The following is a 23,640-nucleotide window of genomic DNA, read 5'->3' on the forward strand; positions in this document are numbered from 1 at the left end:
TCTGACACTTGCTTGATCCAGAGATTGTAGTGGTCTGGAACCCACAAACTCATAACAGTATGTTATAAAATCCTACATCTTCCCCTTTATAGTTTTGGAAAGCATGTACCCTTGCTAGTTTCTCTTATTCATTGGCAATTGTTTGATCGTAAGTGTATAATGGCATGTAGCACTTCAAGGCTGCGACCTTATGCTAACTTACCTGGAAGTAAGTTCCACTGAATGGGGGGGGGGAGTTAATTTGAGTAGAAGTAATAGTGCCACTGTATTCTGCTCTCGTCAGACCTCACCTGGAGTACTGTGTCCAGTTCTGGGCACCACAGTTCAAGAAGGACACTGACAAACTGGAACGTGTCCAGAGGAGAGCAACCAAAATAGTCAAAGGCCTGGAAACGATGCCTTATGAGGAATGGCTAAGGGAGCTGGGCATGTTTAGCCTGGAGTAGAGGAGGTTAAGGGGTGATATGATACCCATGTTCAAATATATAAAAGGATGTCACATAGAGGAGGGAGAAAGGTTGTTTTCTGCTGCTCCAGAGAAGCGGACATGGAGCAATGGATCCAAACTACAAGAAAGAAGATTCCACCTAAACATTAGGAAGAACTTCCTGACAGTAAGAGCTGTTCGACAGTGGAATTTGCTGCCAAGGAGTGTGGTGAGGTCTCCTTCTTTGGAGGTCTTTAAGCAGAGGCTTGACAACCATATGTCAGGAGTGCTCTGATGGTGTTTCCTGCTTGGCAGGGGGTTGGACTCGATGGCCCTTGTGGTCTCTTCCAACTCTATGATTCTATGATTCTAAGATTGCACTGTAAGTATGGCTCAGAAAGCCAGTTAAGCAAAACTGCATGCTGCAGCTGGCATGTGGCATGTGGCAAGCCCTTCCATTGTTCTGTGGCTGTGCTTTGGCATGCAGTAGCGAGGCTGGTGACCACACAGTGTGAATTGCAAAAGAGTCGGCCTGAAAGCACAAGTGAAGTTTGATCTTAAAGGGAAACCACCGAGTTTAAAACAAGAAACACGTCTCTAATCTCAGATAAAGCTATTGAAAGCATACATTGACAATCCAATTTACTTTGCACCAGCTATGTGCTTTTTTATTTCTTATACAGTAAATAATATGTACAGAACAGGATCTGTACAGAACAGAAAATCTTTAAAGTCCACTCGTTCCTTTCTTTGCTTTAGGTATTTGGTAATGTATACACCTCCTACAAAGCTTAACCCAACAACGTATTTCCATAAATTGAAAAAAAAAATGTTTGAAAGTCGCTTGTTGCAGCATCTTCTAAAGTATTAAAGGAATTATGTGTCATTAACAATCATACAAGGTCCTCCTTTTATTCCATATTTATTATATGAAATCAGATTCCCACATACAAAAAGACAATGCTATTTGCAAACACCTTAGGTGTTTCCCTAAGCACATTCTCATTTGTAAAAAAAATGGAAATAGTTCTTGTTGGATTGACAGCAGCAGGAAACAGGGCCCTTTTAAACAAATACTTCAGGTCGCCTCTTGACAGGCTGAACACCCATCAAGCAGTTCCATTAAGAATATTTGCAACATTTTAAGTGGCAGCATTTCCGACACATTTCAAGAAGGAATCTGCTGTAACCCAAGTTGCCTGAGGTGACTGGCGGAGGCAGTGATGGTACCCTTTGCAGCTCAGGAGCCTGAGTTCAAGCCCCATATTGGGCAAAAGATTCCTGCATTGCAGGGGGTTGGACTAGATGACCCTTGTGGTCCCTTACAACTCCTGCAATTCTGTATGAAACAAAAATATCATGAACAAAAAATAGTGGTGCATTTTAGACTCTGGACATAGTCCAAGTATGTTTATGTTGTTTTAGGTGGTATTGTGTGTTGTTTTCACTCACAACTTTCAGCGACTCTTATTAAAATACAAAGTATTGGTTGGAGAACTGCATCTCAAAATTCAGATAGGTGTGAATTTTGAAGGATAGCTGTGTGCCAGTACTCTTTTTTTTTTTGGAAAGTGCAGATTTGGTAAGATTCGCTTTTAAATGCAAACTGAATCAAATCTCTCCCCCATCCCTACCCACAGGCTAATTTTTAAAGTGCACAGACTTATGCTCCAAAGCTAGTCACGAAGCCCAACACCTTAGCTTGATTTTTAAAGTGGAAAGTGGGGTCATAAAAAGTCTTTGAGCCACACTGCATATTGCTGTGGGCAGTCAGTAGATTATTATTTTCAGATTACCAAGTGGAATGGTGCAGACCAACCATCTCTCCTCTCTCCTTCTACAATGGCCTGGATTTCCATCCCAAGAAGCGCCAACAGCGAGCAACTCATTAACAAAACAATTTGTCTGAAAAAGAACATGGATTGATTACCTTTTGCACATCAGCCTTTTTAATTTCCTTTTCTAAAAGAAACAATAAGAAGTAAAACAACAGTGCCAGCTGCCTATCCAAGGATACCTATACAAGGACATAATATCTACTTCCAAATTATGAGTTGTACAAAGGATATTTAGACGTGAATGCGAAAGGACATGGATGGGAAAGGGAGCAGTAGAACATATAAATATGTTTAAAATAGTTGACAAAATAGTTACATTTATATGGCCTGGCTGTTTTATATTATGAGCGTAACACAGAAATGTCAAGTATATTGTTGTATCTCTAAACATAAGACAACTTATGGAAACCTATGTTCAGATGTGCCTCAGTTTTGGCAAGAAAAACTGCTTTCTGTTTGCACAGCTGCCCAACCATCAGGATACAAGCAGGAGTGGCCAAACTTGGTGCCTTCCAGAGACTGTTGAATGACAAGTCCCAACAGCCTGGGACGATGGGAGTTTTACTCCAACAGCATCTCAAGGCCACAACATTGGCCAACCCTGGGCCACAGAAGTGTGCACCACTTTTGAACTACTGCTTCGGTTGGTTTCACAATTATTATTATTTTTTTAAATCACTGCTACACACAGATGCCTGCATGACCACTTAATTTTCAGCAACATTATGCACTCGTTTTGCAACAGCAGTAATTAAGGCAGCTCCCTTTCCACTCCCGTCTTCAGACAGCATGAATGTCACATCACACTGAGGCGCCAGTTCTTTTACCGTTTCTTGCAAGATTCTAGAAAAGCTAAAGAGAGGAAAAACAAAGCAAAAAAAATGCAATGATTGCACACTGCTGTTTATTTCTTAACTGGCAAAATGCCTGTCATTATGATGGGTAGGGACAGGAGAATACAGAGGGAGGGCTTTTACACTGTAAGGATTGACAGTAATCCAGTCAGTCTCTCTCTCTCTCTCTCTCTCTCTCTCTCTCTCTCTCTCTCTCTCTCTCTCTCTCTCTCTGCTCTGCACTCACAAAACACCTTGTACCCCCTGGCAGATCCCGCTCCCAGCGACAGGTAAGTCAACCAGCATCAGGGGCAAGAGGGCAAGTTCTTCTCTCACCTCAACTGTATCTGCAAGTACAGCTCTTTAGTTTTCTCCATGGAAAGTTTTCACTAATATAAGTGGGAGGGGAAGTAGAGGGGTGCCCTGGGGTGCAGCATTGAGGAGACAGCGCAGAACAGCTAATAAAGCACAATGTGGTGTGGATGGTCCAGTATAAATCCACCACTAATGCATCCATATTGCACAGGAACATAGGAAGGCGCCTTCCTATTGTTCTATCTAGCTCATTATTGTCTGCACTAGCTTGTGGTGGCTCTCTAGGATTTCAGGCAGGATTCTCTCCCAGCCTTACCAGACATGCTGGGGATTGAACCTAAGACCTTCTGCATGCAAGACAAATGCTCTACCACTGAGCTATGGCCCTTCCCATCAATGACATGTTGCGGAAGACCTTCAGAAAATCACCCATCTCTCTAGTGGGGCCTGTAGCCCATTAAAAGGAGAACTTTTCCCAGCTCTTTATTACAAGCTTATGCAAGCAAGTGTAATAGGGCTAACTGATACAGCATTGTGGCAATTTTTCTTTTCCCCAACCTTTTTAATCCCCATCAACTAAGCAGAATATTATCTTTAAAAAATCGGTCAATTCTGCAAGGCAAAACAACAACAGTGATGCTGTGTACTCACTGTGGGTGTAGTTTGTATAAGGTGCCATCCACACCTACAGTGGTTTTTAAGTGCTCGAGATTTCTGTTGTCCCGTATCTTCTCCACTATAGCGGCCAGCCCGGCCCCACACAGCTGGGCTGCTCTCTTGGAAACGGAGCCACAAACTTCCTTTACAATGATACTGTCATCACAAGTGCTGTCAAGCCCAAGCTGCTGCAAGATTCTTCTTACTTGAAGTAGGACAAGCCGGTCACTGCACTCAGCCAAAACACAACAGGCACTTCTGGTTAGGACACAGAGCTAGGGCCAAATGTACTGGAAGGCAGCACTGGTGTAAGAAGACACAAAGTCCTTTGCAGGGACACACTTTTCCAGCACTACTCCCTCCCATCTGTGACCATGCCCCTACTTTTTCTAAATAAGTCGATAGATGAAGAAACAGTGAGTGAAGATCTGAGACAGGAACAAGGTGGGGGAATAAAGATCTATTTCAGGATCTGCTGCCCCTGTGGACACAGCCACCAGTCACCTCATTTTGCCTCATGGGTGGGCCAGCCCTGTGTCATGTTATGAAGTGGCAATCATCATTACCCTGTTCAGACTAAACAGGGAATTATGATAAATAACTAAAGATTTCCTTGTTTCCTTGCTTTCACCTCAAAGGGAGGAGAGAAAAGGCTAAGAGCATGGGGAAAACATTTCTTGATACTTTGGCTTATTCAGTCAAGATTTAAATGTCTGAATGCAGACATTAGTTTAAAAGCAGGATGCTACTATTTTAGCTCTCCTGGGTGAAATGTACTTTTCAAAATTAGCATCATCCATGCTCACTCGATCCAAGGGCATAGGGAATAGCTGCTCATTTCCACCCCCTCCAATCTGAGGAAAAAGCAGAAAGGATCACTTAAAGTTTATGAAGCAGCAGTGCAAACAGTACAGACTGGAAGTACTTTACTGTTGAAAGCAGTGTGATACTGATGTTTGAAATACACTGGGTTCATTCACACCCAATAAAACCCAAGTAAAGTTGTTCACTGTAGAACTGCAGATGGCCCTGAGTAACAGGGTTCAGCTTCTCAGTCAACCAACACTTCTTTTCCCCAACTGTATTATGTTCTGATGATGTATAAAATATTTACAAAGCTGCAATCATTCTGCTGCTTCTCACTAGTCTGATATGTGTGAAAGTGGCAGGCAGTGGGGAAAATACTCTGTTAGTACAACACATTGTTTTACCTTTCAATCTGGGACAGGAATTTGGTTTCAAATATTCCTCTTGTTTTCAGCCGCTCTGAAATCTGACCCCGGAAGAGAAGTCCTTGCTTGGTCAAGTCTATCAAGATCTGTCTCACTATTTCACCCAGATACATCCCACTCGTCATTTTCTCATACCTTATATAGAAAAAAGAAAAAGGATTTGGACAGCATTTAACACATTTTCAGTTACCTATGCAAAAATGGGGCCTGGGATATAGTCTGTGCATACCACATGCCTTTTCTGAACATGTGCATTGACTCTTAGGATGGAAATAAACATGACAGCAACAGACTCATGCTTTGTAAGGTGTTTTAAAGTGGGATAGCGGGGGTGTTCTTAAGTGGAAAGATTACTCAAAGTTCATATATGCCTAGGAATGGAAGAAACTGTGATTTCTATTCCAAGCTGTGCTCATCACAATCAACAGTTTCCGTTGCACTGTACTTTGGTTTCCACTAAATGTAATAACATTCACCTCATTGTCTGCTACTTAACATACTTTACGTAACTTACATTCGTTTCAATGTCAAGGAAACATCAAAACAATGTAAAAAGGTTATTACTGTTGTACTGTTTGTGGACATAAAAACAGCTGTGAAGATGATGTGAACAAATACCAACTGTGTTCACTTGAGTGATTTCTATTCCTGACTACACATGAACACGCAAACTACTATTTCCTCCTCCTTTTCTAATAGAATTATCTGCCATTCCTACATACCTCCTGAAGACATTGCAATAGCGATAAAACGCCGACTGTTACCTCTGTTCTCCAGGATTCAATGACCCCTCATCCACTTCTTTGTCATATTTTGTCCTGAGATTATCTATGCAGCCATTGTCGCCAAATCCTCCCCATTCTGTATTGATGCACATTTTGCCCTCATCTCCTTCTACAATTTCTATATTACGCATGTCTTCCATGTAGCAAACATTACTGCCTGTCCCTGGAATGAAGAAAAAGGCATGTGTATTTTATTCCTTTAAAGCAACCACCAGGAGAAGCACAAAGACTTGGGGAATGAAAAAAAAACATTTCCTAGAAGAAGTTTGATTTTTTTCTGTAAGTGGGAGGTAAAATTTAGGGGCTAAAAGTAGGGGCAGGCAAATCTGTCAACTTCTGTTTTACTCACTCAGCTTCTCATGTTTCTAGTCTTATGTTCAATTCCCCACTTTAAAAATACAACACTAAGCGCTTATGAAAGTTCAGCAGCATTTCACTGTGAATTTCTTATAACAGACATATATTTGTAAGCAATGTTAATATACACAATTTTGCAAAGCAGTTTTCCAATATGTTTTGCATGTTGGTATTCTCTTTTCAATAATATATGCATGTAAACACACACTTTACTGCAATATATACATTTCTGTACACATTACATGGCTTTGCAAAATTCTGAGTTGTGTGAATTTCAAACAGCAGCTATGTTTCAGTTTGTATATTATTTCAAAAAGTGTGACTTGGGTAAAGGTAAAGGTAAAGGTACCCCTGCCCATACGGGCCAGTCGTGTCCGACTCTAGGGTTGTGCGCCCATCTCACTTAAGAGGCCGGGGGCCAGCGCTGTCCGGAGACACTTCCGGGTCACGTGGCCAGCGTGACGAAGCTGCTCTGACGAGCCAGCACCAGTGCAGCACACGGAAACGCCGTTTACCTTCCCGCTATAAAGCGGTACCTATTTATCTACTTGCACTTAGGGGTGCTTTCGAACTGTTAGGTGGGCAGGAGCTGGGACCGAAAGACGGGAGCTCACCCCGCCGCGGGGATTCGAACCGCCGACCATGTGATCAGCAAGTCCTAGGCACTGAGGTTTTACCCACAGCACCACCCGCGTCCCTGTGACTTGGGTAGGGTTACCTTTAAATGCGAAATAAATCAATTTTATGCCCTATATCTAGGTAACTAAGGTTCATATTATAACTTGGGATGCAGTGTATACCTCATACCACTAGGTGGCATGCACCACTTTGTAGGTTCCCTTTCTCTCCTCATCTGTATTGCTCATAACATTATTAGTTTCCATCATTCCCATCAAGGCTCACTGTAATTCCCATCATCTATAATTTCCACCATCCCTGACTATTGGCCATGCTGACTGGGGCCAATTAGAGTCCAATGTCATCCAAAGGATCAAAGGTTCTCCCCTTCTTGCCCACAAGAATCCATCCCCAGAAACAGCAAGTTGACCAAGATTCCATCTCCCAAAAGATTTTAGCATATCATTTCACTGTTGGTTACAAATCTTATTCTGTCACACTCTGGAACATCCATACACAAGTGTTACAGGACTGCTTTTTACCTGCAATGAGGCCGATTTCGCAATTTGGGTCTTCATAGCCACATGTCATCATTGTCCCAACTGTATCATTTACCACTGCTACAATATCCAGATCAAATTCCTGAAATAAAAAACTGATTTTGTGAATGGGCAAAGAGCGAAAAACAAACAAACACATAGTGTACACACCCTTTGATGTATTGTGCACTAAGCACTAGCTTTATACTATCTATCATCATGAAAGCACAATAAAAAGGATATCCGAAGGAGTCCACAGAATGAAACCAACACCTTTGAAAGCATTTAGAGTATTTGCAGCACCTAGTGATAGAGCTCCATTTGGATAACTGAGATTCAGTTCTATACTACTGTCATAGCAAGGGATTGGTGCTTAAACCTTTGGGAGATTTCCCCACAATGGTACTCACATTCCTTCGTTTGATAGCTTCCCTGAGCATATCAACAACATCCTCTCCTTCACAGTCTGTTGCCTTGAACCCTTTTGTCCACCCAACAAGAGTTCCCTAAAGTGGGGAAGTCATACAATCAATAAATGAAAGATGCTTACACCAAGAGGAGAAAAACAGGTAGAACACTTAAAAGTTGGATTACACTTTCAAGAGGAGCTTGGTTCAACATATTGCATTTTGGGGAAATATTAAAATACCAAAATGCTCCCTTTCTGATAGAGGGGGATGCTTCAGGGAACAGAGCAGGAGGGCTATACACTCTGTCGTTGTGGGTTTCCTGCATCAAGCAAGAGTCTGAACAAGCTTATCTCTAAGATCCCTTCCAAATGTACACTCTCTGGCAAAAGAGAGCTTGCCAACTCCCAAGGCAGCCCATTACATACTTGGCATTGGAAAGTTTAAACCAGTGGTACTTCACGGTATGCCAGGTGCCATAAGTAACTGGCTGGCCATGGCTGAAGCAGAAAGCTGGATCTTTTGATTACTTCCTGTATCAGCATCCCTGATGGAGGTGCAACACTGGTATCAGAAGTGGCCATGCAATTCAAACTGACTGCCTCTCCTGTTATTGTTGCAACACAAAGCCTATGACAATATAGAAGTGGTTTTTCAGTGTAGTGGTTTTTCAGTGCAGAAAAACCATATACATTGGACCCAATCTGAATTATTGTTTTTTATTCCACACATCCTTAATAATTTGCTTTAACTCTCCATGAGCTGCTGTATGCATCAGCAGCCTTGTGTCAAGCATGCCTTGTCCAAAGTAAATCTGCCTAAGTGCGTGTAAGAATGAGATTGTTTTTTGTTTAACACATTCAATTTTATACACTCTCTGGTAAAACCTGTGATAAAACTCTTGTCAGTCCACAGGGAAGGGAAGGGAATAATAAAAACAATAATTAAATGTTTCTATGGAAAATTCTGCAAAGATTAAGCCAGATTAAAAGAGGAAACAAAACAGCATGTCAAATCTCAGCTCCCCTCCTTACCTTATCAATACATGCTTGTCTGCAGGGGAAGGAAAAAGTAAAGCCAAGAGGAAGTCGGGCACCCTTAATGCCCATGTACTCCAAAAAGTCTGCAATGCACTGGACAATGTGATCAAACAGCTAGAAGGGAAGAAAGAGAATATTATTGGAGTTCTTGGTGCTTTATGTTTGTAGAGTCGAGTCAGAAGAAGGCAGTGGAGGACAAGGACTGGGGAATGTCGAAGGAAGGTCTGAGTGGCAGGTGGAATGACTTGGAGGCCAAAGACTTGCTGGGGGTAGCTTAATTGTTTGGCTTCGGCTGAAGGGGCAAGGGAAGAACCAATCTGCACTGGGGGGCGGGGAGAAGTGAGGAGCAGCTTGGCATGTTGGTTTCTGGTGACTGGCAGGATCACCAGAGGGAAGATTTCAATAGCAACACAGCAAGATACACCTGCACTTCAGTAAATCAGTAAAGGGTTTTTTTTTGGGGGGGTGAGTCCTCTGTTATAGCATTAATGGAACTTAACTGGGATGAAGAGAATAAAAGGGCAGTTTTGCTAAACACTTTCATAAGGTAACTAACTGCTTCCTTAAATCTATCTTAATTTAACATTAATAGCTGGATATTGTTGTTGTTGGCATCTATCTGTCTCAGGAGACAATGCAGGAGTGCAGCTTTGGGGTGAGGTCAAACTCAAAGTAGCTGGGGATAAGCTGTTGGTATTTAAAGTAACAAGAAAGTGTATACATTTAAATATACTATACTATCTTAAAGTAATCAGCTTGTGCACTTAATAATCTTGTTGCGAATAAACGTAAATACTTTACATTTAATATCTATATCTGATTTGCTTTGTATCATGCCTGTACCCCATAGTCACTGGTTTATTGGTAAGTTAAGAGTTCAGAGGGACGCGGGTGGCGCTGTGGGTTAAACCACAGAGCCTAGGACTTGCCGATCAGAAGGTCGGCAGTTCGAATCCCCGTGACGGGGTGAGCTCCCGTTGCTTGGTCCCTGCTCCTGCCCACCTAGCAGTTCGAAAGCACGTCAAAGTGCAAGTAGATAGATAGGTACCACTCCAGCGGGACGGTAAACGGTGTTTCCGTGTGCTGCTCTGGTTCGCCAGAAGCGGCTTAGTCATGCTGGCCACATGACCCGGAAGCTGTACGCCGGCTCCCTCGGCCAATAAAGCGAGATGAGCGCCGCAACCCCAGAGTCGGTCATGACTGGACCTAATGGTCAGGGGTCCCTTTACCTTTACCTTAAGTGTTCAGAAGGAATAAGTGAGACTGAATGCTGTCAGTGGCAAGGGTTTAGGAGAACCACTGGAGTGGGAATTGGGTTCTGTTATTACAGAGCAAGCAAGTAAAATACCCCATTCCCTCCACAGGTTCAATAAAAATAAATAACTGGCTTGTTTTACTTTACCTCTTCACCTGTCCCCTGCATAATTTCCAAAGGAATGGCAAAGATTTTATTGTACATTCGGACTGATTTGCTTCTTCCACTTCTGATTTTTACAAGCAAAACTCTGAAATTTGTTCCCCCAAGATCAAGGGCCAGAAATTTTCCATTTTCTGCAACAGAAAAATCAGCATTTTAATCTGACTGAAGTCTTCCTTCCTAACTGTTGGACAGAAAGGCTTCTGGAATTTCCAAATCAAACTTACTGGCTCTGAGCTTCTTGTTCAAAAAAATTATAAATCACTTTTCAAACATGTTCACTGCTTTCTGGGGAGCCTGCGACCTTATCTGTTGTTTTTATTACCTCCTCTCTCTCTCTTTTTAAAAGCTTTTTATTTAATTTTTTGTTACGTACAAGAGCATGTAAACACCGGAAAAACTAGGTCAGTAACAGAGAAAAATACAGAGTTGTGAAATAAAATAACAGCAAACCAGTGCACCAAACTACAATCTTGTTCCTGGAATATCAGATGGTATAACCATAACAAGGAATAAGAAGCTGGGGGGATATGGGAAGGTCCCCTGTCAATATAGTCAAATAAGCGAAATCAATCTGCATCAACCTTCCCCTTCGTTTTAGATATGCCTTTCTGTGTTCTTACCTGTTCCATCTGGTGTTCCATAAACAAATGTGGGCAGCATTTTCACAGTGGCTGTAGGATGTGTTTCTTTCTTCAGGCCATACTCCAGTTCTGCCCTCATTCTGTTTTTCACACCTATGAGGTTCTCTTTGGTTATTTTGAAGAGGCTCAAGACCTCGTTGATCTGTCTGCGCTGAGATAAGAGTCTGCACGCAACAGCAGTTACCATCGCAGCCCCCTTCCCACTGCCACTCTCGGACAGCAGAAATCGAACATCACAGTTGGGCACCAGCCTTCTGACTACTTTATGGAGACGCTTAGCATACCTAAAGCCAAAAAGGTCTTTTAAATGCTTACAAATATTGTGTGCACAATAAAATACAAGGGAGCACACACCATTACACTAAACTGCTTTCTCCCTTATGTCGCTTAGGACTTTCACAGATCAAGGAAATCCTTTTGATTCAAGTCCACACAGTTCATGAGCACAAAACAAAAGATCTCTGATTAATCAAGTCAAAGGCCTACCTGCTCCCTCCTCTCAGCATCCTGTTTCCCTCATTGGCCAACCAGATGCCAATGGAATAATACTAATACTACTAATACTAATACTAATACTACTACTAATAATAATAATTTATTATTTATACCCCGTTCATCTGGCTGGGCTTCCCCAGTCACTCTAGGCGGCTTCCAAAAAAATATTAAAATACTGTAATACATCAAACATTAAAAGCTTCCCTACACAGGGCTGCCATAAGCAGGGGCAGACTTCCATAATTTTTCAGAAATTTGTGCCCTGTGTGAGGCCAAAATATGGCACCATCAATGGTTCTTCTCACTTATGGATCATCTCAATTTTGCACCCCCTCAGCTTGGTGGGTGCAAGATCCATGCCCAAAGCAGGATGTGTGAAGGAAACAGAATCGCAGAGAACTGTTCACAGATTTCCTGGCAATAACCACTGCCAGACCATTCTTCTGAAGTTCCATAAGATCTTATTTAGGCTAGTTTTTTGCTGACCAAGCGGTGCCTCTGAGGGCAGTTTTAATCAAGAACCAAGTAGAAAGCTTTGCTAGATCAGAATATCAAACAGTGGCCAGCCAAATATCTGTGGAAAGCTCATCCGTTAGGCATTAATAGCAATAGCCATTTGCTCAAGTTTGACTACAGCATCTGGTAACCAGAGAAATACTGTATCAAGTTGTATCCCTTCTACTGGTGCCCTTCTACTGATAGAAGGTTCTTTGATCCAGCAGATGCTTATGTCACTATAATGGCAAAGGAGGCACATTTTTGCCAATTCCTCACTGCAGCCTCCACACCATCCTCCATGTTGCTTCTGAAGGGAGAGGAAAATCAACAAAAAAATTGCCCCTCTATCTCCATTCTGCCAATGGAAGCCTCCACTAGATCAAAGAGTCTTCCATCAGTAGACAAACATTATGGGATACATTAAAGTTATGTACAGCTATCACAGCCAGTAAGTGTTGACAGCTCATGAATTTTTCTGACCCTTTTTCAAAGGCAACTTGGCTCATAGTCATCATGATTGCTAGATGACTGCATACCCTTAAATTAATTATCATATGCAGATGAGCAATGATAATTTCCCCAGGCATGACCACCCTACCTACTTCAATGTGACTTACTGAGGGTGTATCTTATACAGTGTCCCATCAACTCCCACGGTCGTTCGGAGCCTTGAAACCTTTTTATTTTCACGGAGGCGTGTGAGTATCGCTGCCAAAGCTGCAGCACAGAGATTTGCTGAGCGAAATGAAACAACAGTGCAGACGTGCTGAACGGCAATGCAGTCATCCTCCGATGGAGCCAGGCCCAGTTCCGTCAGAATTTCTTTAGTATTGCTCAAGCCTTCTTTGTACCTAACCCGAAACAAAGGAATCAGAAACATGCCTGAGGAAACCACTTCAGCTTTTAGTAGTGAGAGAGAGACAGAGGTGAACCACTTTCTGTATGGAACCAGTAAGCAGGCCAGAAATTTCTGAAAGTAGGTGGTCATGTGTCCTACTTTGCAGAGGACAGTCCTCTATTTGAAGGCATCTTCTATCAGAAGGGCTATCTGGTCCAAATCGAATTAAAGATAAAGACTGCATATACACTATACATTTAAAGTGTGTTGCTTCCCCCAAAGAATCCTGGGAGCTGTAGCTTACCCTATATAGAATTACAGTTCTCAGCACCCTTGACAGACTACAGCTCCCCAAAATTCTTTGGAGGAAGTCATGTGCTTTAAATGTACACAGCCAAGAAACCATAAGAAAAGAGAGCAGAGGCCTTGCAGTTGCCCACCAGCAGTTTCTACCTGGTCAACAGACCCTTGGCCACCATCTTCCCTACTGTCCTGAGATGTACTATGTTTCTATTTAAATCATGGTAATTTCTAAAGGTGCATCTATACATGCCAATTAGTACATGCAGATTACATGCAAAGCTGTGTCCTATTTTTTGCAGCATCATGTACTGCTTTTGTGTGATTGACTGTCCACTCTATCTGAAATCTCATCGTACCTGGTCTGATCTATGGAGCAAGAAGGAGGAAGAGGCTGCCCTACATAACATCTGCAAGCGTTTGGCCTCACCAAAGCAGAGTAGCTTTGAAGGCAGAGTAGCTGCCCAAAATCAATGCTTGCACAAATTGTAGAACGGAAGCTGCACTTACAGAAAACTCTCTGATGGACAGATTAAAGCCTCTTACTTTTCCATGGCAGCAATGTGTTTTGTCTCAATCTTGCCCTTGGTGCAGAGAGCTGTTGACAACTTCCCGTTGAAAAGCAAACCTTCCCTTGTCATTTTCAGAAGGATAATTCTTACGAGTTCTCCTAAATACAAACCACTAATCATCTTCTCAAACCTGCAATTCAACAGAAAGCTGTTGTCAGAAAGCATCAAGGGCATTTCATGCTTTCCAATAAAGAATTACATTTACATTTCTTGGAAGAAATCCAGTAATTTCCCCCCAAAAAAGGAGAAAAAACTGTTCCCAATGACTCATTTGTAATATTAATCCTCTGTCTGGAAGCGCTCCCTATTAAAATCATTATTGTTATCATGATTACCTATTGCTACTACTGCTACTAAAAGGTAAAGGTAAAGGTACCCCTGCCCGTACGGGCCAGTCTTGCCAGACTCTAGGGTTGTGCGCTCATCTCACTCTATAGGCCGGGAGCCAGCGCTGTCCACAGACACTTCCAGGTCACGTGGCCAGCGTGACAAGCTGCATCTGGTGAGCCAGCGCAGCACACGGAGACCCACAAAGGATTGTGGAAAGAAAGATGGCAGCAAAGGACTCTTTATTCTTTTATACCCCCCTTCCTCCTCTTTGCAGTTAAGTTACTGCTGGAATGGGGGAAGGACTCAGAAAAAACTCCCAACTCAGAACACACACACTGTGCCACACACAATTTATTTAACGTGGGCCATTCAGCACCCTTCTGTGAAAGTACAGTTAGGAATGTGTTTGGGGTCAGAGAGAAGGGCACTGTCCCCCCGCCTACCCCAAACAATCACTGGAAGGATACTAAACCCCTGGGGATTTAGGATTTAACCAGATTCTTGGCCAAAACATTCCTCCTAAATAGTATCAATGGTGCTTCACAGTACTTGCCTGCCACTTAATATATTCAATGCTACTTCTGTCCCAGTGTTATTTCATGGTTGTTTTGAGATGGTGCACATGCCTAAATAGCTACATTACTAGAAAGATGCCTTATCCCAAGCTGATGACTAAACTTACAATTGTTTTCCAGGATTGAAAGAGCCCAAATCAATCTCCTTGTCAAACTCTGTCCTGATGTCATCCAGTGATGCGTCATCTCCAAAGGCTCCCCATTCAGTATTAATGCACATCCTTCCTTCATCACCTTCCACTAAGTCAATATTGCTCATTTCCTCCATGTAGCAAGCATTTGTGCCTGTTCCTGAGTCCAGCGGATTCATTTTGGAGGTTGTTGGGGGAAGGGAAGGGGGGAAGAAACACATGGAGATGTGTAGACTTCATAATAATAAAAAAATTGAATTGAATTTTTCTAAGAAAAAATAATTCTTGTGCCTTGTGCAATGCCACATGGGCTCAACTGTTCTACACTCCCAGAACACTCACTTTATCTTAAGCCAGATTGGCCCTGCCTCTGGTAAAAAAAAGATATAGAATTACCAATAATGACACCAACTTCACATCGCTGATCATCGTATCCACAGGTCATCATCGTTCCAACTGTGTCATTTACCAAAGCCAGTATATCTACATCAATGTCCTAATGAGGCAAATGCAACATACCAGTAAAGCCCCATACCAGTAATACATATTCAGATTCTTACAATCAATAAGAACCACAGTGTTTTCAAAAACAAAATCAGCTTAATACCTAGGGATGGGAACTTCAAAGTGGAGGTGCATATCACCACCACCTAGAAGTTTCAGACAGACAGACCATTATACTCTGATGAAATGCACAAGTTGATCCAAGTCCTTTCATTTACTTCAAGGAAGGAAAAAGCTCTGACACAACAATTTTGTAGGTTTGAATGGGGCAGTTTCTTTTTCTGCAGAGCGCTACATACGGTATGTGCCAATGTCCCAGCTTGTACACCAGAACTGCTAGGAAATGTCAACTTTTTTTTAATGCAATCAGATTATTAAAAACAAATATTAATTCTGAACTTGCCTGGTGTTTTCTGAGGGCTTTCTGGAGAGATTTCACCACATCTGTCTGCTGAACTCCTCTGGCTTTAAAATGCTTTGTCCAAGAAATCAGTATACCCTTGAAATAAAAGAAGAAGCAATTATCCATTAACAATGTGTGCAGCATGGCTTAAAGAGTAGCATATAAAGGAGAAAGAGAGAGCCTATTTTTGTGTGCGTGTGTGTGTTATTTTTTCTTTCTCTAGTTTATGCATGGGCTGGTGTAACATATTGACTATAATTTACCGGTAGTTCATGATCTAATGTATTGTTTTGCTCTAATTTTAAATATTAATAAAAAATTAACAGTGTATAAAACCTTAAAACATTTTTAAAGCATCAAATATTTGACTGGACAGATATGCCAAGAGGCAGAAGTAGTATAAAATCCATATATTTTGGGGGAAATACAGAAATTGATTATCTTTGGAGAAATCACTTGAAAAATGTGATGATGATGATGATTATACAGGCCTTCATCCAAATATCTCAGGGTGGCTCACAGCATAAAAATACAAGATAGAAGCACAAAATACACACTAAAAACTGGAACACATTGAAGAAGGATATAGGGTGTTAATCAGCCAAAGGCCTAGTTGAAGAGGAATGCTTTCGCCTGGCACCTACAGATGTATAATGAAGGCACCAGGCGAGCCTCCCTTCATCTAAACATTAATCAAAACTGCATACAAAAAATTGTACATCAGGAGATATATAATGCTGATGAATTTTCGAAAGAATTTAAAAAATGGAAATGAGGAGAACTGACTCGGAAAACAAAAAGCTGAAGGAAACTGAAATTGACTATCCCTGTCTATCCCTATGCACTTTCAGGTTTTCCCAAGGCAGAAGGACTCATATTTCCTGCTTTCCGAGTCCCATGCAATGACTTGTCCTAGTATTCTTGTCTCTGCACAACTGCTATTCCCATCACACTCTCAGCCCCTGAGTTTTAGAAGCAAAAATTGTACACCTGTTTTATATACTTAGTGTCACAACCAGCATATATAATGCACACTTCTGCAAAGCTATATTCTCTGCATAACGAATTCTATACCTTCCAAGCATGGGCAAAGTGGCATTTCAGGAGAGCCCCTGCTGCTTGCTAATGGCAGCCTCTCAGCTCTGGAGTTCTTGGTTAATAATTTGGGAGAAATTCACCCTGGTTACAAAGCCATAAAGAACATTGGTCTTACCTCCTCTAATTTTCTCTGTATATAAGGAAAAGATAGGGTAAAGCCAAGAGGAAATTTCTTATGCTTTATATTCTTTGTCTCCATGAAGTCTGCAAGACAGTCAGCTACATACTGAAACAGCTGCATCAAAATAGGGGGAAGTGTGAGTTATTATATATTACCTAGTAGAATACAATGCAGGCTCTGTATGGCTCAAATGGAATAGGAGGTAATGCAATGCCTTTAATTAACAATGGTTATATTTTCTATCAATATGATAACAAAAAAGCCTAAGGTACATTATCACAAGGTCAGCATAAACGAGGCTGCATTCTGAGTAGGGTTGTCATCTGTCCAGAATTTCTTGGAATATTGCTCTTGGAAGCAGTGTCTGGGCTGAAATCAGCAGAAATGTCATATGGCACCACATGTCAGCAATGCCGTTTTTGGCAATTTTACTGAAAAAAAGGCTCAAAAACGTCCATTTTGTTGTTCCAATTTTGCCCAAAAAACTCAATAACTTTTGCTTCCAGATTTTCACTTATTGAAATATGGCAACCCTAATTCAGAGGGTACTTTATCTCATCTTCCCAACAGTTCCTTACCTGTCAGTTTTCATGTTTTGAGTAATCTTTCACACAATGTAAAACCCACTTTTGGAAACCTAGTGGAATCTAGCAGAAGTTTAGCACTCAATTCCCTCTTAATTTTCTCCAGAAAAATAAAATCTGTTTGCATATTAACTAGGAGAACCTCGGGAAATTTGTGCTCTGTAGCTTCCCTGTTGTTTTCACTGAAACCCATGTGATGAAATTTGGGACAGTATCCTGGCATACTGTTATTTCCTGCCATTTAAAATTTAGTACATCATGGCAGTATAGTGATCAAAACACAACAGGGTATTGTGTGAAAGGAATGTTAGAATTTGGGGTAGAAGTGCTAGCGCTATAACTCATAAAACTAACACAATAATGTGTCTGAATGCAGCCATAGCCTCTGTATCCTATATCTATTATCCCCCAGTATCCTATGCATCTATCATCCCAAAATTGTCACTGGCTTGCTAAAGATTAATGCATATTCTCAGCATGTGGCAGCCATGGTTTGGTTGACTTTTAGTAAGCCATGCTCATTTCCAGATGCAGCTGCCATCTGTTGAGGTGCTCTAAATAACTATTCCCGGAGAAAGTTGTATGCCTTGGGAACTTGCAAATATTAAAACTAAAATTGGCTAATATGATCTTTTTATGTCTTAGGATACATTCTTCACAGAGAGCATGTTTCAGAGGAAGATACGCTACTTACATCTGTCCCACTCCCATGGATGATTTCTTTAGGTGTTGGATAGATTTGACTCTCCATTTGAACATTTTGCTTCCCATTTTCAGACACTTTGACCTTTAGGACTCTGAATCGGGAGCCCCCAAGGTCTAAAGCAAGAAATTCACCCTTTTCTGTAACACAAACAACAGGTAGAAATGATTGGGTCTTCCAAACTTCAGGTAACTCTGCATCAGAGCCCAAGAGGGTCTCAGTAGAGAGATCAGACATGGGCATTGGTGCCATTCTTACTATATTTTTTAAAAGCCAAATATTCTAGAAACTCAGTTGTACATGTGAGGCATATATGGTTCTTAAAAGATTTCTCCAGAAGCATCTCCACCAGGCATCTAGCATTATGCTATGTAGCATACCATGTGTCACAGTAGCGAAATGGTTCCCCCAAAAGTTACAATTCTCAGCAACTGGCATTCAGAGACATACTGCCTCTGACAGTCCAAAATGCACACAGGCAAAACATTATCAGAGACATAGAATCATAGAATTGTAGAGTTGGAAGGGACCCTGGGGATCATCTAGTCCAACCCCCTGCAATGCAGGAATCTCAACATAAAGAACAATTGTATGTTGTCTGGTTCTTACAGATTGTCTAATGTATTTGTACTATATGGTTGATATTAGAGCAGAGATGGGGAACCAGTGACCCTTCAGATGTTGCTGGACTCCCATCTCCAGGTTGGCATGCAGCAACCAAAGGCAAGTACCTGTTCCAACACTGGTGCATTGCAATTTCTGCCCAAAATTAGAGGACACAGGATATTGGTTTTCCTTCATTGTGCCTACTTATACAATCCTGGAATTCATTTCATCTCTTTGAGGGGAGATGGGGAAGATAGGCAGCTTCATTCTCCCCTCACACTGCCTCCTTGTGCTCTGCTTTTGGCTTGGGGAAATCTCAGCGCCGCTATCATGAACCATCCTCTTAAAATTAGCAAAATAAGAAGAGCCCTGCTGGAGCCCTAAGGTCCATCTGGTCCAACATCCTCCAACCAGAAGCCCATGAGATGCCTTCAAGCAGGACATGAGTCTCCCCACTTGTGATTAACAGCAACAGGCATCCAGAGGCGTTTTGCCTTCTGATGCTGGAGACAAATCATAGCCATTGTGGTAGTAGCCATCGATAGCCTCATTGCTATCGTTGATAATGGCAGGAGGAATGCAGAACGGCTGCTTACCTGTGCCATCAGGAATGGACCGCACAAAAGTTGGCAGCATTTTTAGTGTGGCTGTTGGATTGGTGTCTCTTGCCAGGCCTTTCACCATCTCTGCCTGGAAACGGGCCATCAAATCAAGGAGAACGTCATCAGAGAGACGCATGTGGTACAAGTACCGATCAACCTGGGGCAAGAGGTTCAAGATATTTTTTACTAATTGTTATTATGAATAAATATGTGTTTATTTCATAAAATTTATACACAGCTTGGTTGTGTGAGTGTGTTTTTTTAAAAAAAGCAACCACATACCTTAAAGCAGTTTTCCCTTGCAGAAGGGTGGCCTCTTTTTCTTGCACTGACTAGTAGCGACACACATGCAAGAATACATGCACACATCCTATGTACACAGACCTGCAGTTGCAATCTCATTGGTGTACACACCATCAACAACCCATATCTGCCCAAAGAAGCTTCAAAATACAAGTTGCTACTAGGAACAGAAAGGGCAAGAAATTCCTTGTGCTAGTTGCCTTTGCTTTGGAAAAGAAAAACCATGAGCCAAGCAAGCTGTGTAAACCCTGCAATATTTTTGTTCAATATAGTGTTACTAGACATTCTTCAAAGTCCATGTTCCCTGACTTTGCTACCACCCCACACTGTAGCAGTGATGCTTATAAGCTGTTTTTTATATATATTCGCCCACCGCCTGCTTTTAACCCACCCACCACCCATGTAGGGCTGCAAAGAAACCCTAGATTTCAAACACATTTTCCTTCCAAAGAGCCAAGCACCAGCTTAGCAACCATTTAAAAGTGCCATCACTAAAGCATGTCTAGGGGCTAAGCAGGGAGAGAGGAGGCTTGGTAGCAGTGGCAAACAACAGCAGCAGGAGCACTTATTGGCATCAGTGGCCCCAAGGTGGGATCACACTGAAGTTTGGTACTGGCCCTGCACCTCCTTGACAATATGTTTTTCTTTCTCTATTCCTCACTCTTATTTTTGTTATGCATCACATTTTTTATTATCTTGGAAACTTACTTCTTCATGACTGTTCAATTGGTCCTAATGGAGGTTATTGCCCTCATGTCGTTCCCCCCATTTATGGATTGACTGAGCTATCTTGTCACTTTTATCTGTGTCAACAGTAATCCTGCTTCCCACTTTACTGAGTTGTTGACATCCAACCTCTTGGGTAAATAACCAGGCCAATCCAATGAACAGAGGTCAGATCAGGGAGAATGCTTTGTCTTCCCTTCCTCCCTTCAACCAGCCTCCCAAATTCATTTCTAAATATTTATTCAGAAAATCCAGTTCTTATTGGGAGGCATGGCAGTGGGGAGGGAGATCCAATGAAGAATCTTAGAAACATTTTCCTCTTAGCAGCAGAGGATTAGCACTGACAAAACAGCTATGCTAACCATGGAAATTACAGAGCGCGTTACTGGCATCCGTCTGTCTCAGGAGACAATGGAGAAGTGTACCTTTGGGAGTGAAGTCAAACTGTTGGAAGGTTGCACCTCTAGAAAAAGAGGTTCCGGAACCCATCATGAACTTCTCCTTTTTTCTCTTATAATGGCAATGGCGCCCACCTGAGAAGCGCAGGAACTGAGTTCTGGACAGTTCCAGCTGGGGAAAAAGTCCTGCCCACGGGGAATTAAAATGGGAACACGTGATAAACCTAGAAGACTGTGGGACTGTCTACACAACAGGGATGGTGAGGTGTTATGGTAGCAAAGTGAAAATAAGCCACTGAGACATGATTTAGCCAAATTTAAGGACGTTGTTGATGCTGTCTGATTCAAGAGAGGTTGGCACAGACTTGTGGGTTTCCTTTGGTCCAAAGGTAAGCACAGCTGCTTTGTTAGGACTTGAAAGAGGCCCATTTTGTGAATTCCTTTGCACTAGGAATGTGTAGCATCCAACATACCATGTCAGAGCGAAAAGCTAGCTTTATAATCCTTATCAACAATCTGTTCTAAATTAGATTATATTTTAACGGCTGCAAGTACCATTGAGGTAGAATGGATGTGAGAGACGGTAGTCTGGTGCATGAGTAAAACTAGCCATGTGAGTGACCTAATGGGAAGGGAATTCTATTTACAAGGGTGTTGAACAAATAGGTCTGTTCCGCACTCAGCCAGCCAGCGACTACTGCTGGGGCACATTTGAGGACATATTGCCCCTTCCTCGTTCCCTTTGGAAACCAAATGAGCAGAAATGATTCCCTGGCTCCCATGTCAACACAGGAAACCTATCTGATACTGCCAAGAGTCGGGAGGACCCTGGATAAGGCAGTGATGTTGTCACTGAAGTATTGGAGAGAAGAGATGTATTGCCTCTGTGCACAGCTGCAAGCTATGGGAGCTTCCAGATAAGGTGTTTCTTGAGCATTAATCCTGATTTGTTTGACAGCATTGGCTATCTAACAAGTGTTTCTTCTGATTTGTTTGTGAGGCGATTAGATGATGTTGTGTCAAGGCAAGTATTGTTGCGCACTTTCTGGTACATTTCCCAATCACTTTCCTTCTTGCAAAAAGTCTGATATTTTGGGGAAGGGGGTTTGTTGCACAAGGTCTCCAAAACAAGTGCAATTCTGCAACCTCAGATTGCTGGTATGGGGTTGAATTCCACCCAAAAATGGCATCGAAGAGCCCAGAAGGGGGCCATCTCAATGGGGGCCACTTTCTGTGTTATACTTCAGAGCTATGTTTGAGATGCCTGAAAGTGGTCTGTACCCAGATCCCACAGTCTATTCACTATGTAGGGATGGGAAAGGAATTTGGTTCAGCTAGGATTTTAATATGAACCTTCCTGGAGAGCCAGTGTGGTGTAGTGGTTAAGAGCAGTAGTCTCGTAATCTGGGGAACCGGGTTCGCGTCTCCGCTCCTCCGCATGCAGCTGCTGGGTGACCTTGGGCCAGTCACACTTCTCTGAAGTCTCTCAGCCCCACTCACCTCACAGAGTGTTTGTGGTGGGGGAGGAAGGGAAAGGAGAATGTTAGCCGCTTTGAGACTCCTTAAAGGGAGTGAAAGGCGGGATATCAAATCCAAACTCTTCTTCTTCTTCTAATTGACCCTTTCCAAAACCATATGTGAACCAAAACACAGTTATTATTTGAATTTAGTGCTTCTCCAACTAAATAGTGTGGGCATAGATTACATACAAAAATGTGTAAATTGGCAGAAATTTACAATAAAATGCTGGTGAGTTTTAACACATTGTTAACAAAAGGGGGAGGGGCAAACTGAATTTATGACTAGAAAAATGAGAAACTGAGTGAAACCAAGAGAAACCAAAATTGATATTCTGTGCTAGGCATGAATTTGGGTATCATTCAGAAGATATTACATGGAAATGGGAGACTTAATCAAAGTTACACTTAACCTTTGTAAAGTATTTTGTGTTCAAAGTAACTCACGTGCATTGTGTAGCTGTACAAGTCAGCACATTTACCACATACTGCAGATGGAGCGACTGAGGACAGGTGGTTTGCTTAAAGCTACATAGTGAGTTTACGGACAAAGCAAGATTTTTAATATTTGATGGTTTACTGTGGTTTCACAATTTGTTGGAAGCTGCCCAGAGTGGATGGCAGCACTAATAATAATATTATCACCAGCACCAGCACCATCAAACTGGGGGTTTTCTATATCCACTTAGTAAGCCCCACTGAACTCTGTGTAAATATGTGTAGGACTGCACTGCCGTTTTTGCTACACTAGACCAACGGTCTCTAAATATAAAAATCCCACAAGATCTTTTAAGTTGGTCTGAGCTAATGCACCACAGAAAGTGACAGAAAGGAAAAAAAAATAGCACATTTTACCAGTGTTACTTTTCAACTTTAAGCTTAGGAAATGTTTAAGGCCTACTCCACCAACAGACTGGGGTTTCTCCTCAGCGGGCTTTATCTATTGATGGCGGCAGGGCCCAAAGCTGGTAATAATTAATATATTACAAGATATATCTGGGATTACAAATTAGCCATGTTCCCATTAACTATTTTGTTGTGCTATCTAGAAGGAAAAGTTGGGACGTGTGTGCTTGAAGGCAGCACTAATCTCCAGTGTGGTGCTGTAAGTTTAGCAAGCAACTGCTCCTAAAGACCAAACAACACATGGCAGCAACAGAGCTGTTTGTTGAAAACAGGGCCTTCACCGAAGTGCATATCAAGCAGGGGGAAATGTCTAATGGTTAC

General features: G+C 42.0%; 1 protein-coding gene across 5 annotated transcripts in view; it reads right to left on the reverse strand.

Annotated features, from left to right (window-relative positions):
- Positions 1–1,068: 1,068 nt before the first annotated feature.
- The window catches only part of LOC308584684 (hexokinase HKDC1), a 28,211-nt gene continuing 5,639 nt past the window's right edge, over positions 1,069–23,640 (reverse strand). For 4 of the 5 annotated variants that reach the window (XM_081189586.1, XM_081189585.1, XM_081189589.1 and 1 more), the window contains exons 2-18: positions 19,464–19,626; positions 18,253–18,401; positions 16,969–17,088; positions 15,756–15,851; positions 15,245–15,344; positions 14,825–15,008; positions 13,787–13,942; positions 12,720–12,953; positions 11,089–11,393; positions 10,451–10,599; positions 9,043–9,162; positions 8,012–8,107; positions 7,605–7,704; positions 6,067–6,250; positions 5,282–5,437; positions 4,065–4,298; positions 1,069–3,117 (exon numbers count right to left, since the gene is read on the reverse strand). In XM_081189586.1, coding sequence (XP_081045712.1) covers positions 2,973–3,117; positions 4,065–4,298; positions 5,282–5,437; positions 6,067–6,250; positions 7,605–7,704; positions 8,012–8,107; positions 9,043–9,162; positions 10,451–10,599; positions 11,089–11,393; positions 12,720–12,953; positions 13,787–13,942; positions 14,825–15,008; positions 15,245–15,344; positions 15,756–15,851; positions 16,969–17,088; positions 18,253–18,401; positions 19,464–19,626 — 2,691 coding nt within the window. In that variant the 3' untranslated portion in view covers positions 1,069–2,972. Of the gene's footprint in view, positions 3,118–4,064; positions 4,299–5,281; positions 5,438–6,066; positions 6,251–7,604; positions 7,705–8,011; positions 8,108–9,042; positions 9,163–10,450; positions 10,600–11,088; positions 11,394–12,719; positions 12,954–13,786; positions 13,943–14,824; positions 15,009–15,244; positions 15,345–15,755; positions 15,852–16,968; positions 17,089–18,252; positions 18,402–19,463; positions 19,627–22,860; positions 23,615–23,640 lie in introns of those variants that run through there. The other variant, XM_081189587.1, reaches the window with a different exon arrangement.

This window comes from Podarcis bocagei (assembly GCF_964188305.1).
Source record: "Podarcis bocagei genome assembly, chromosome: 4".
Classification (NCBI taxonomy): domain Eukaryota; kingdom Metazoa; phylum Chordata; class Lepidosauria; order Squamata; family Lacertidae; genus Podarcis; species Podarcis bocagei.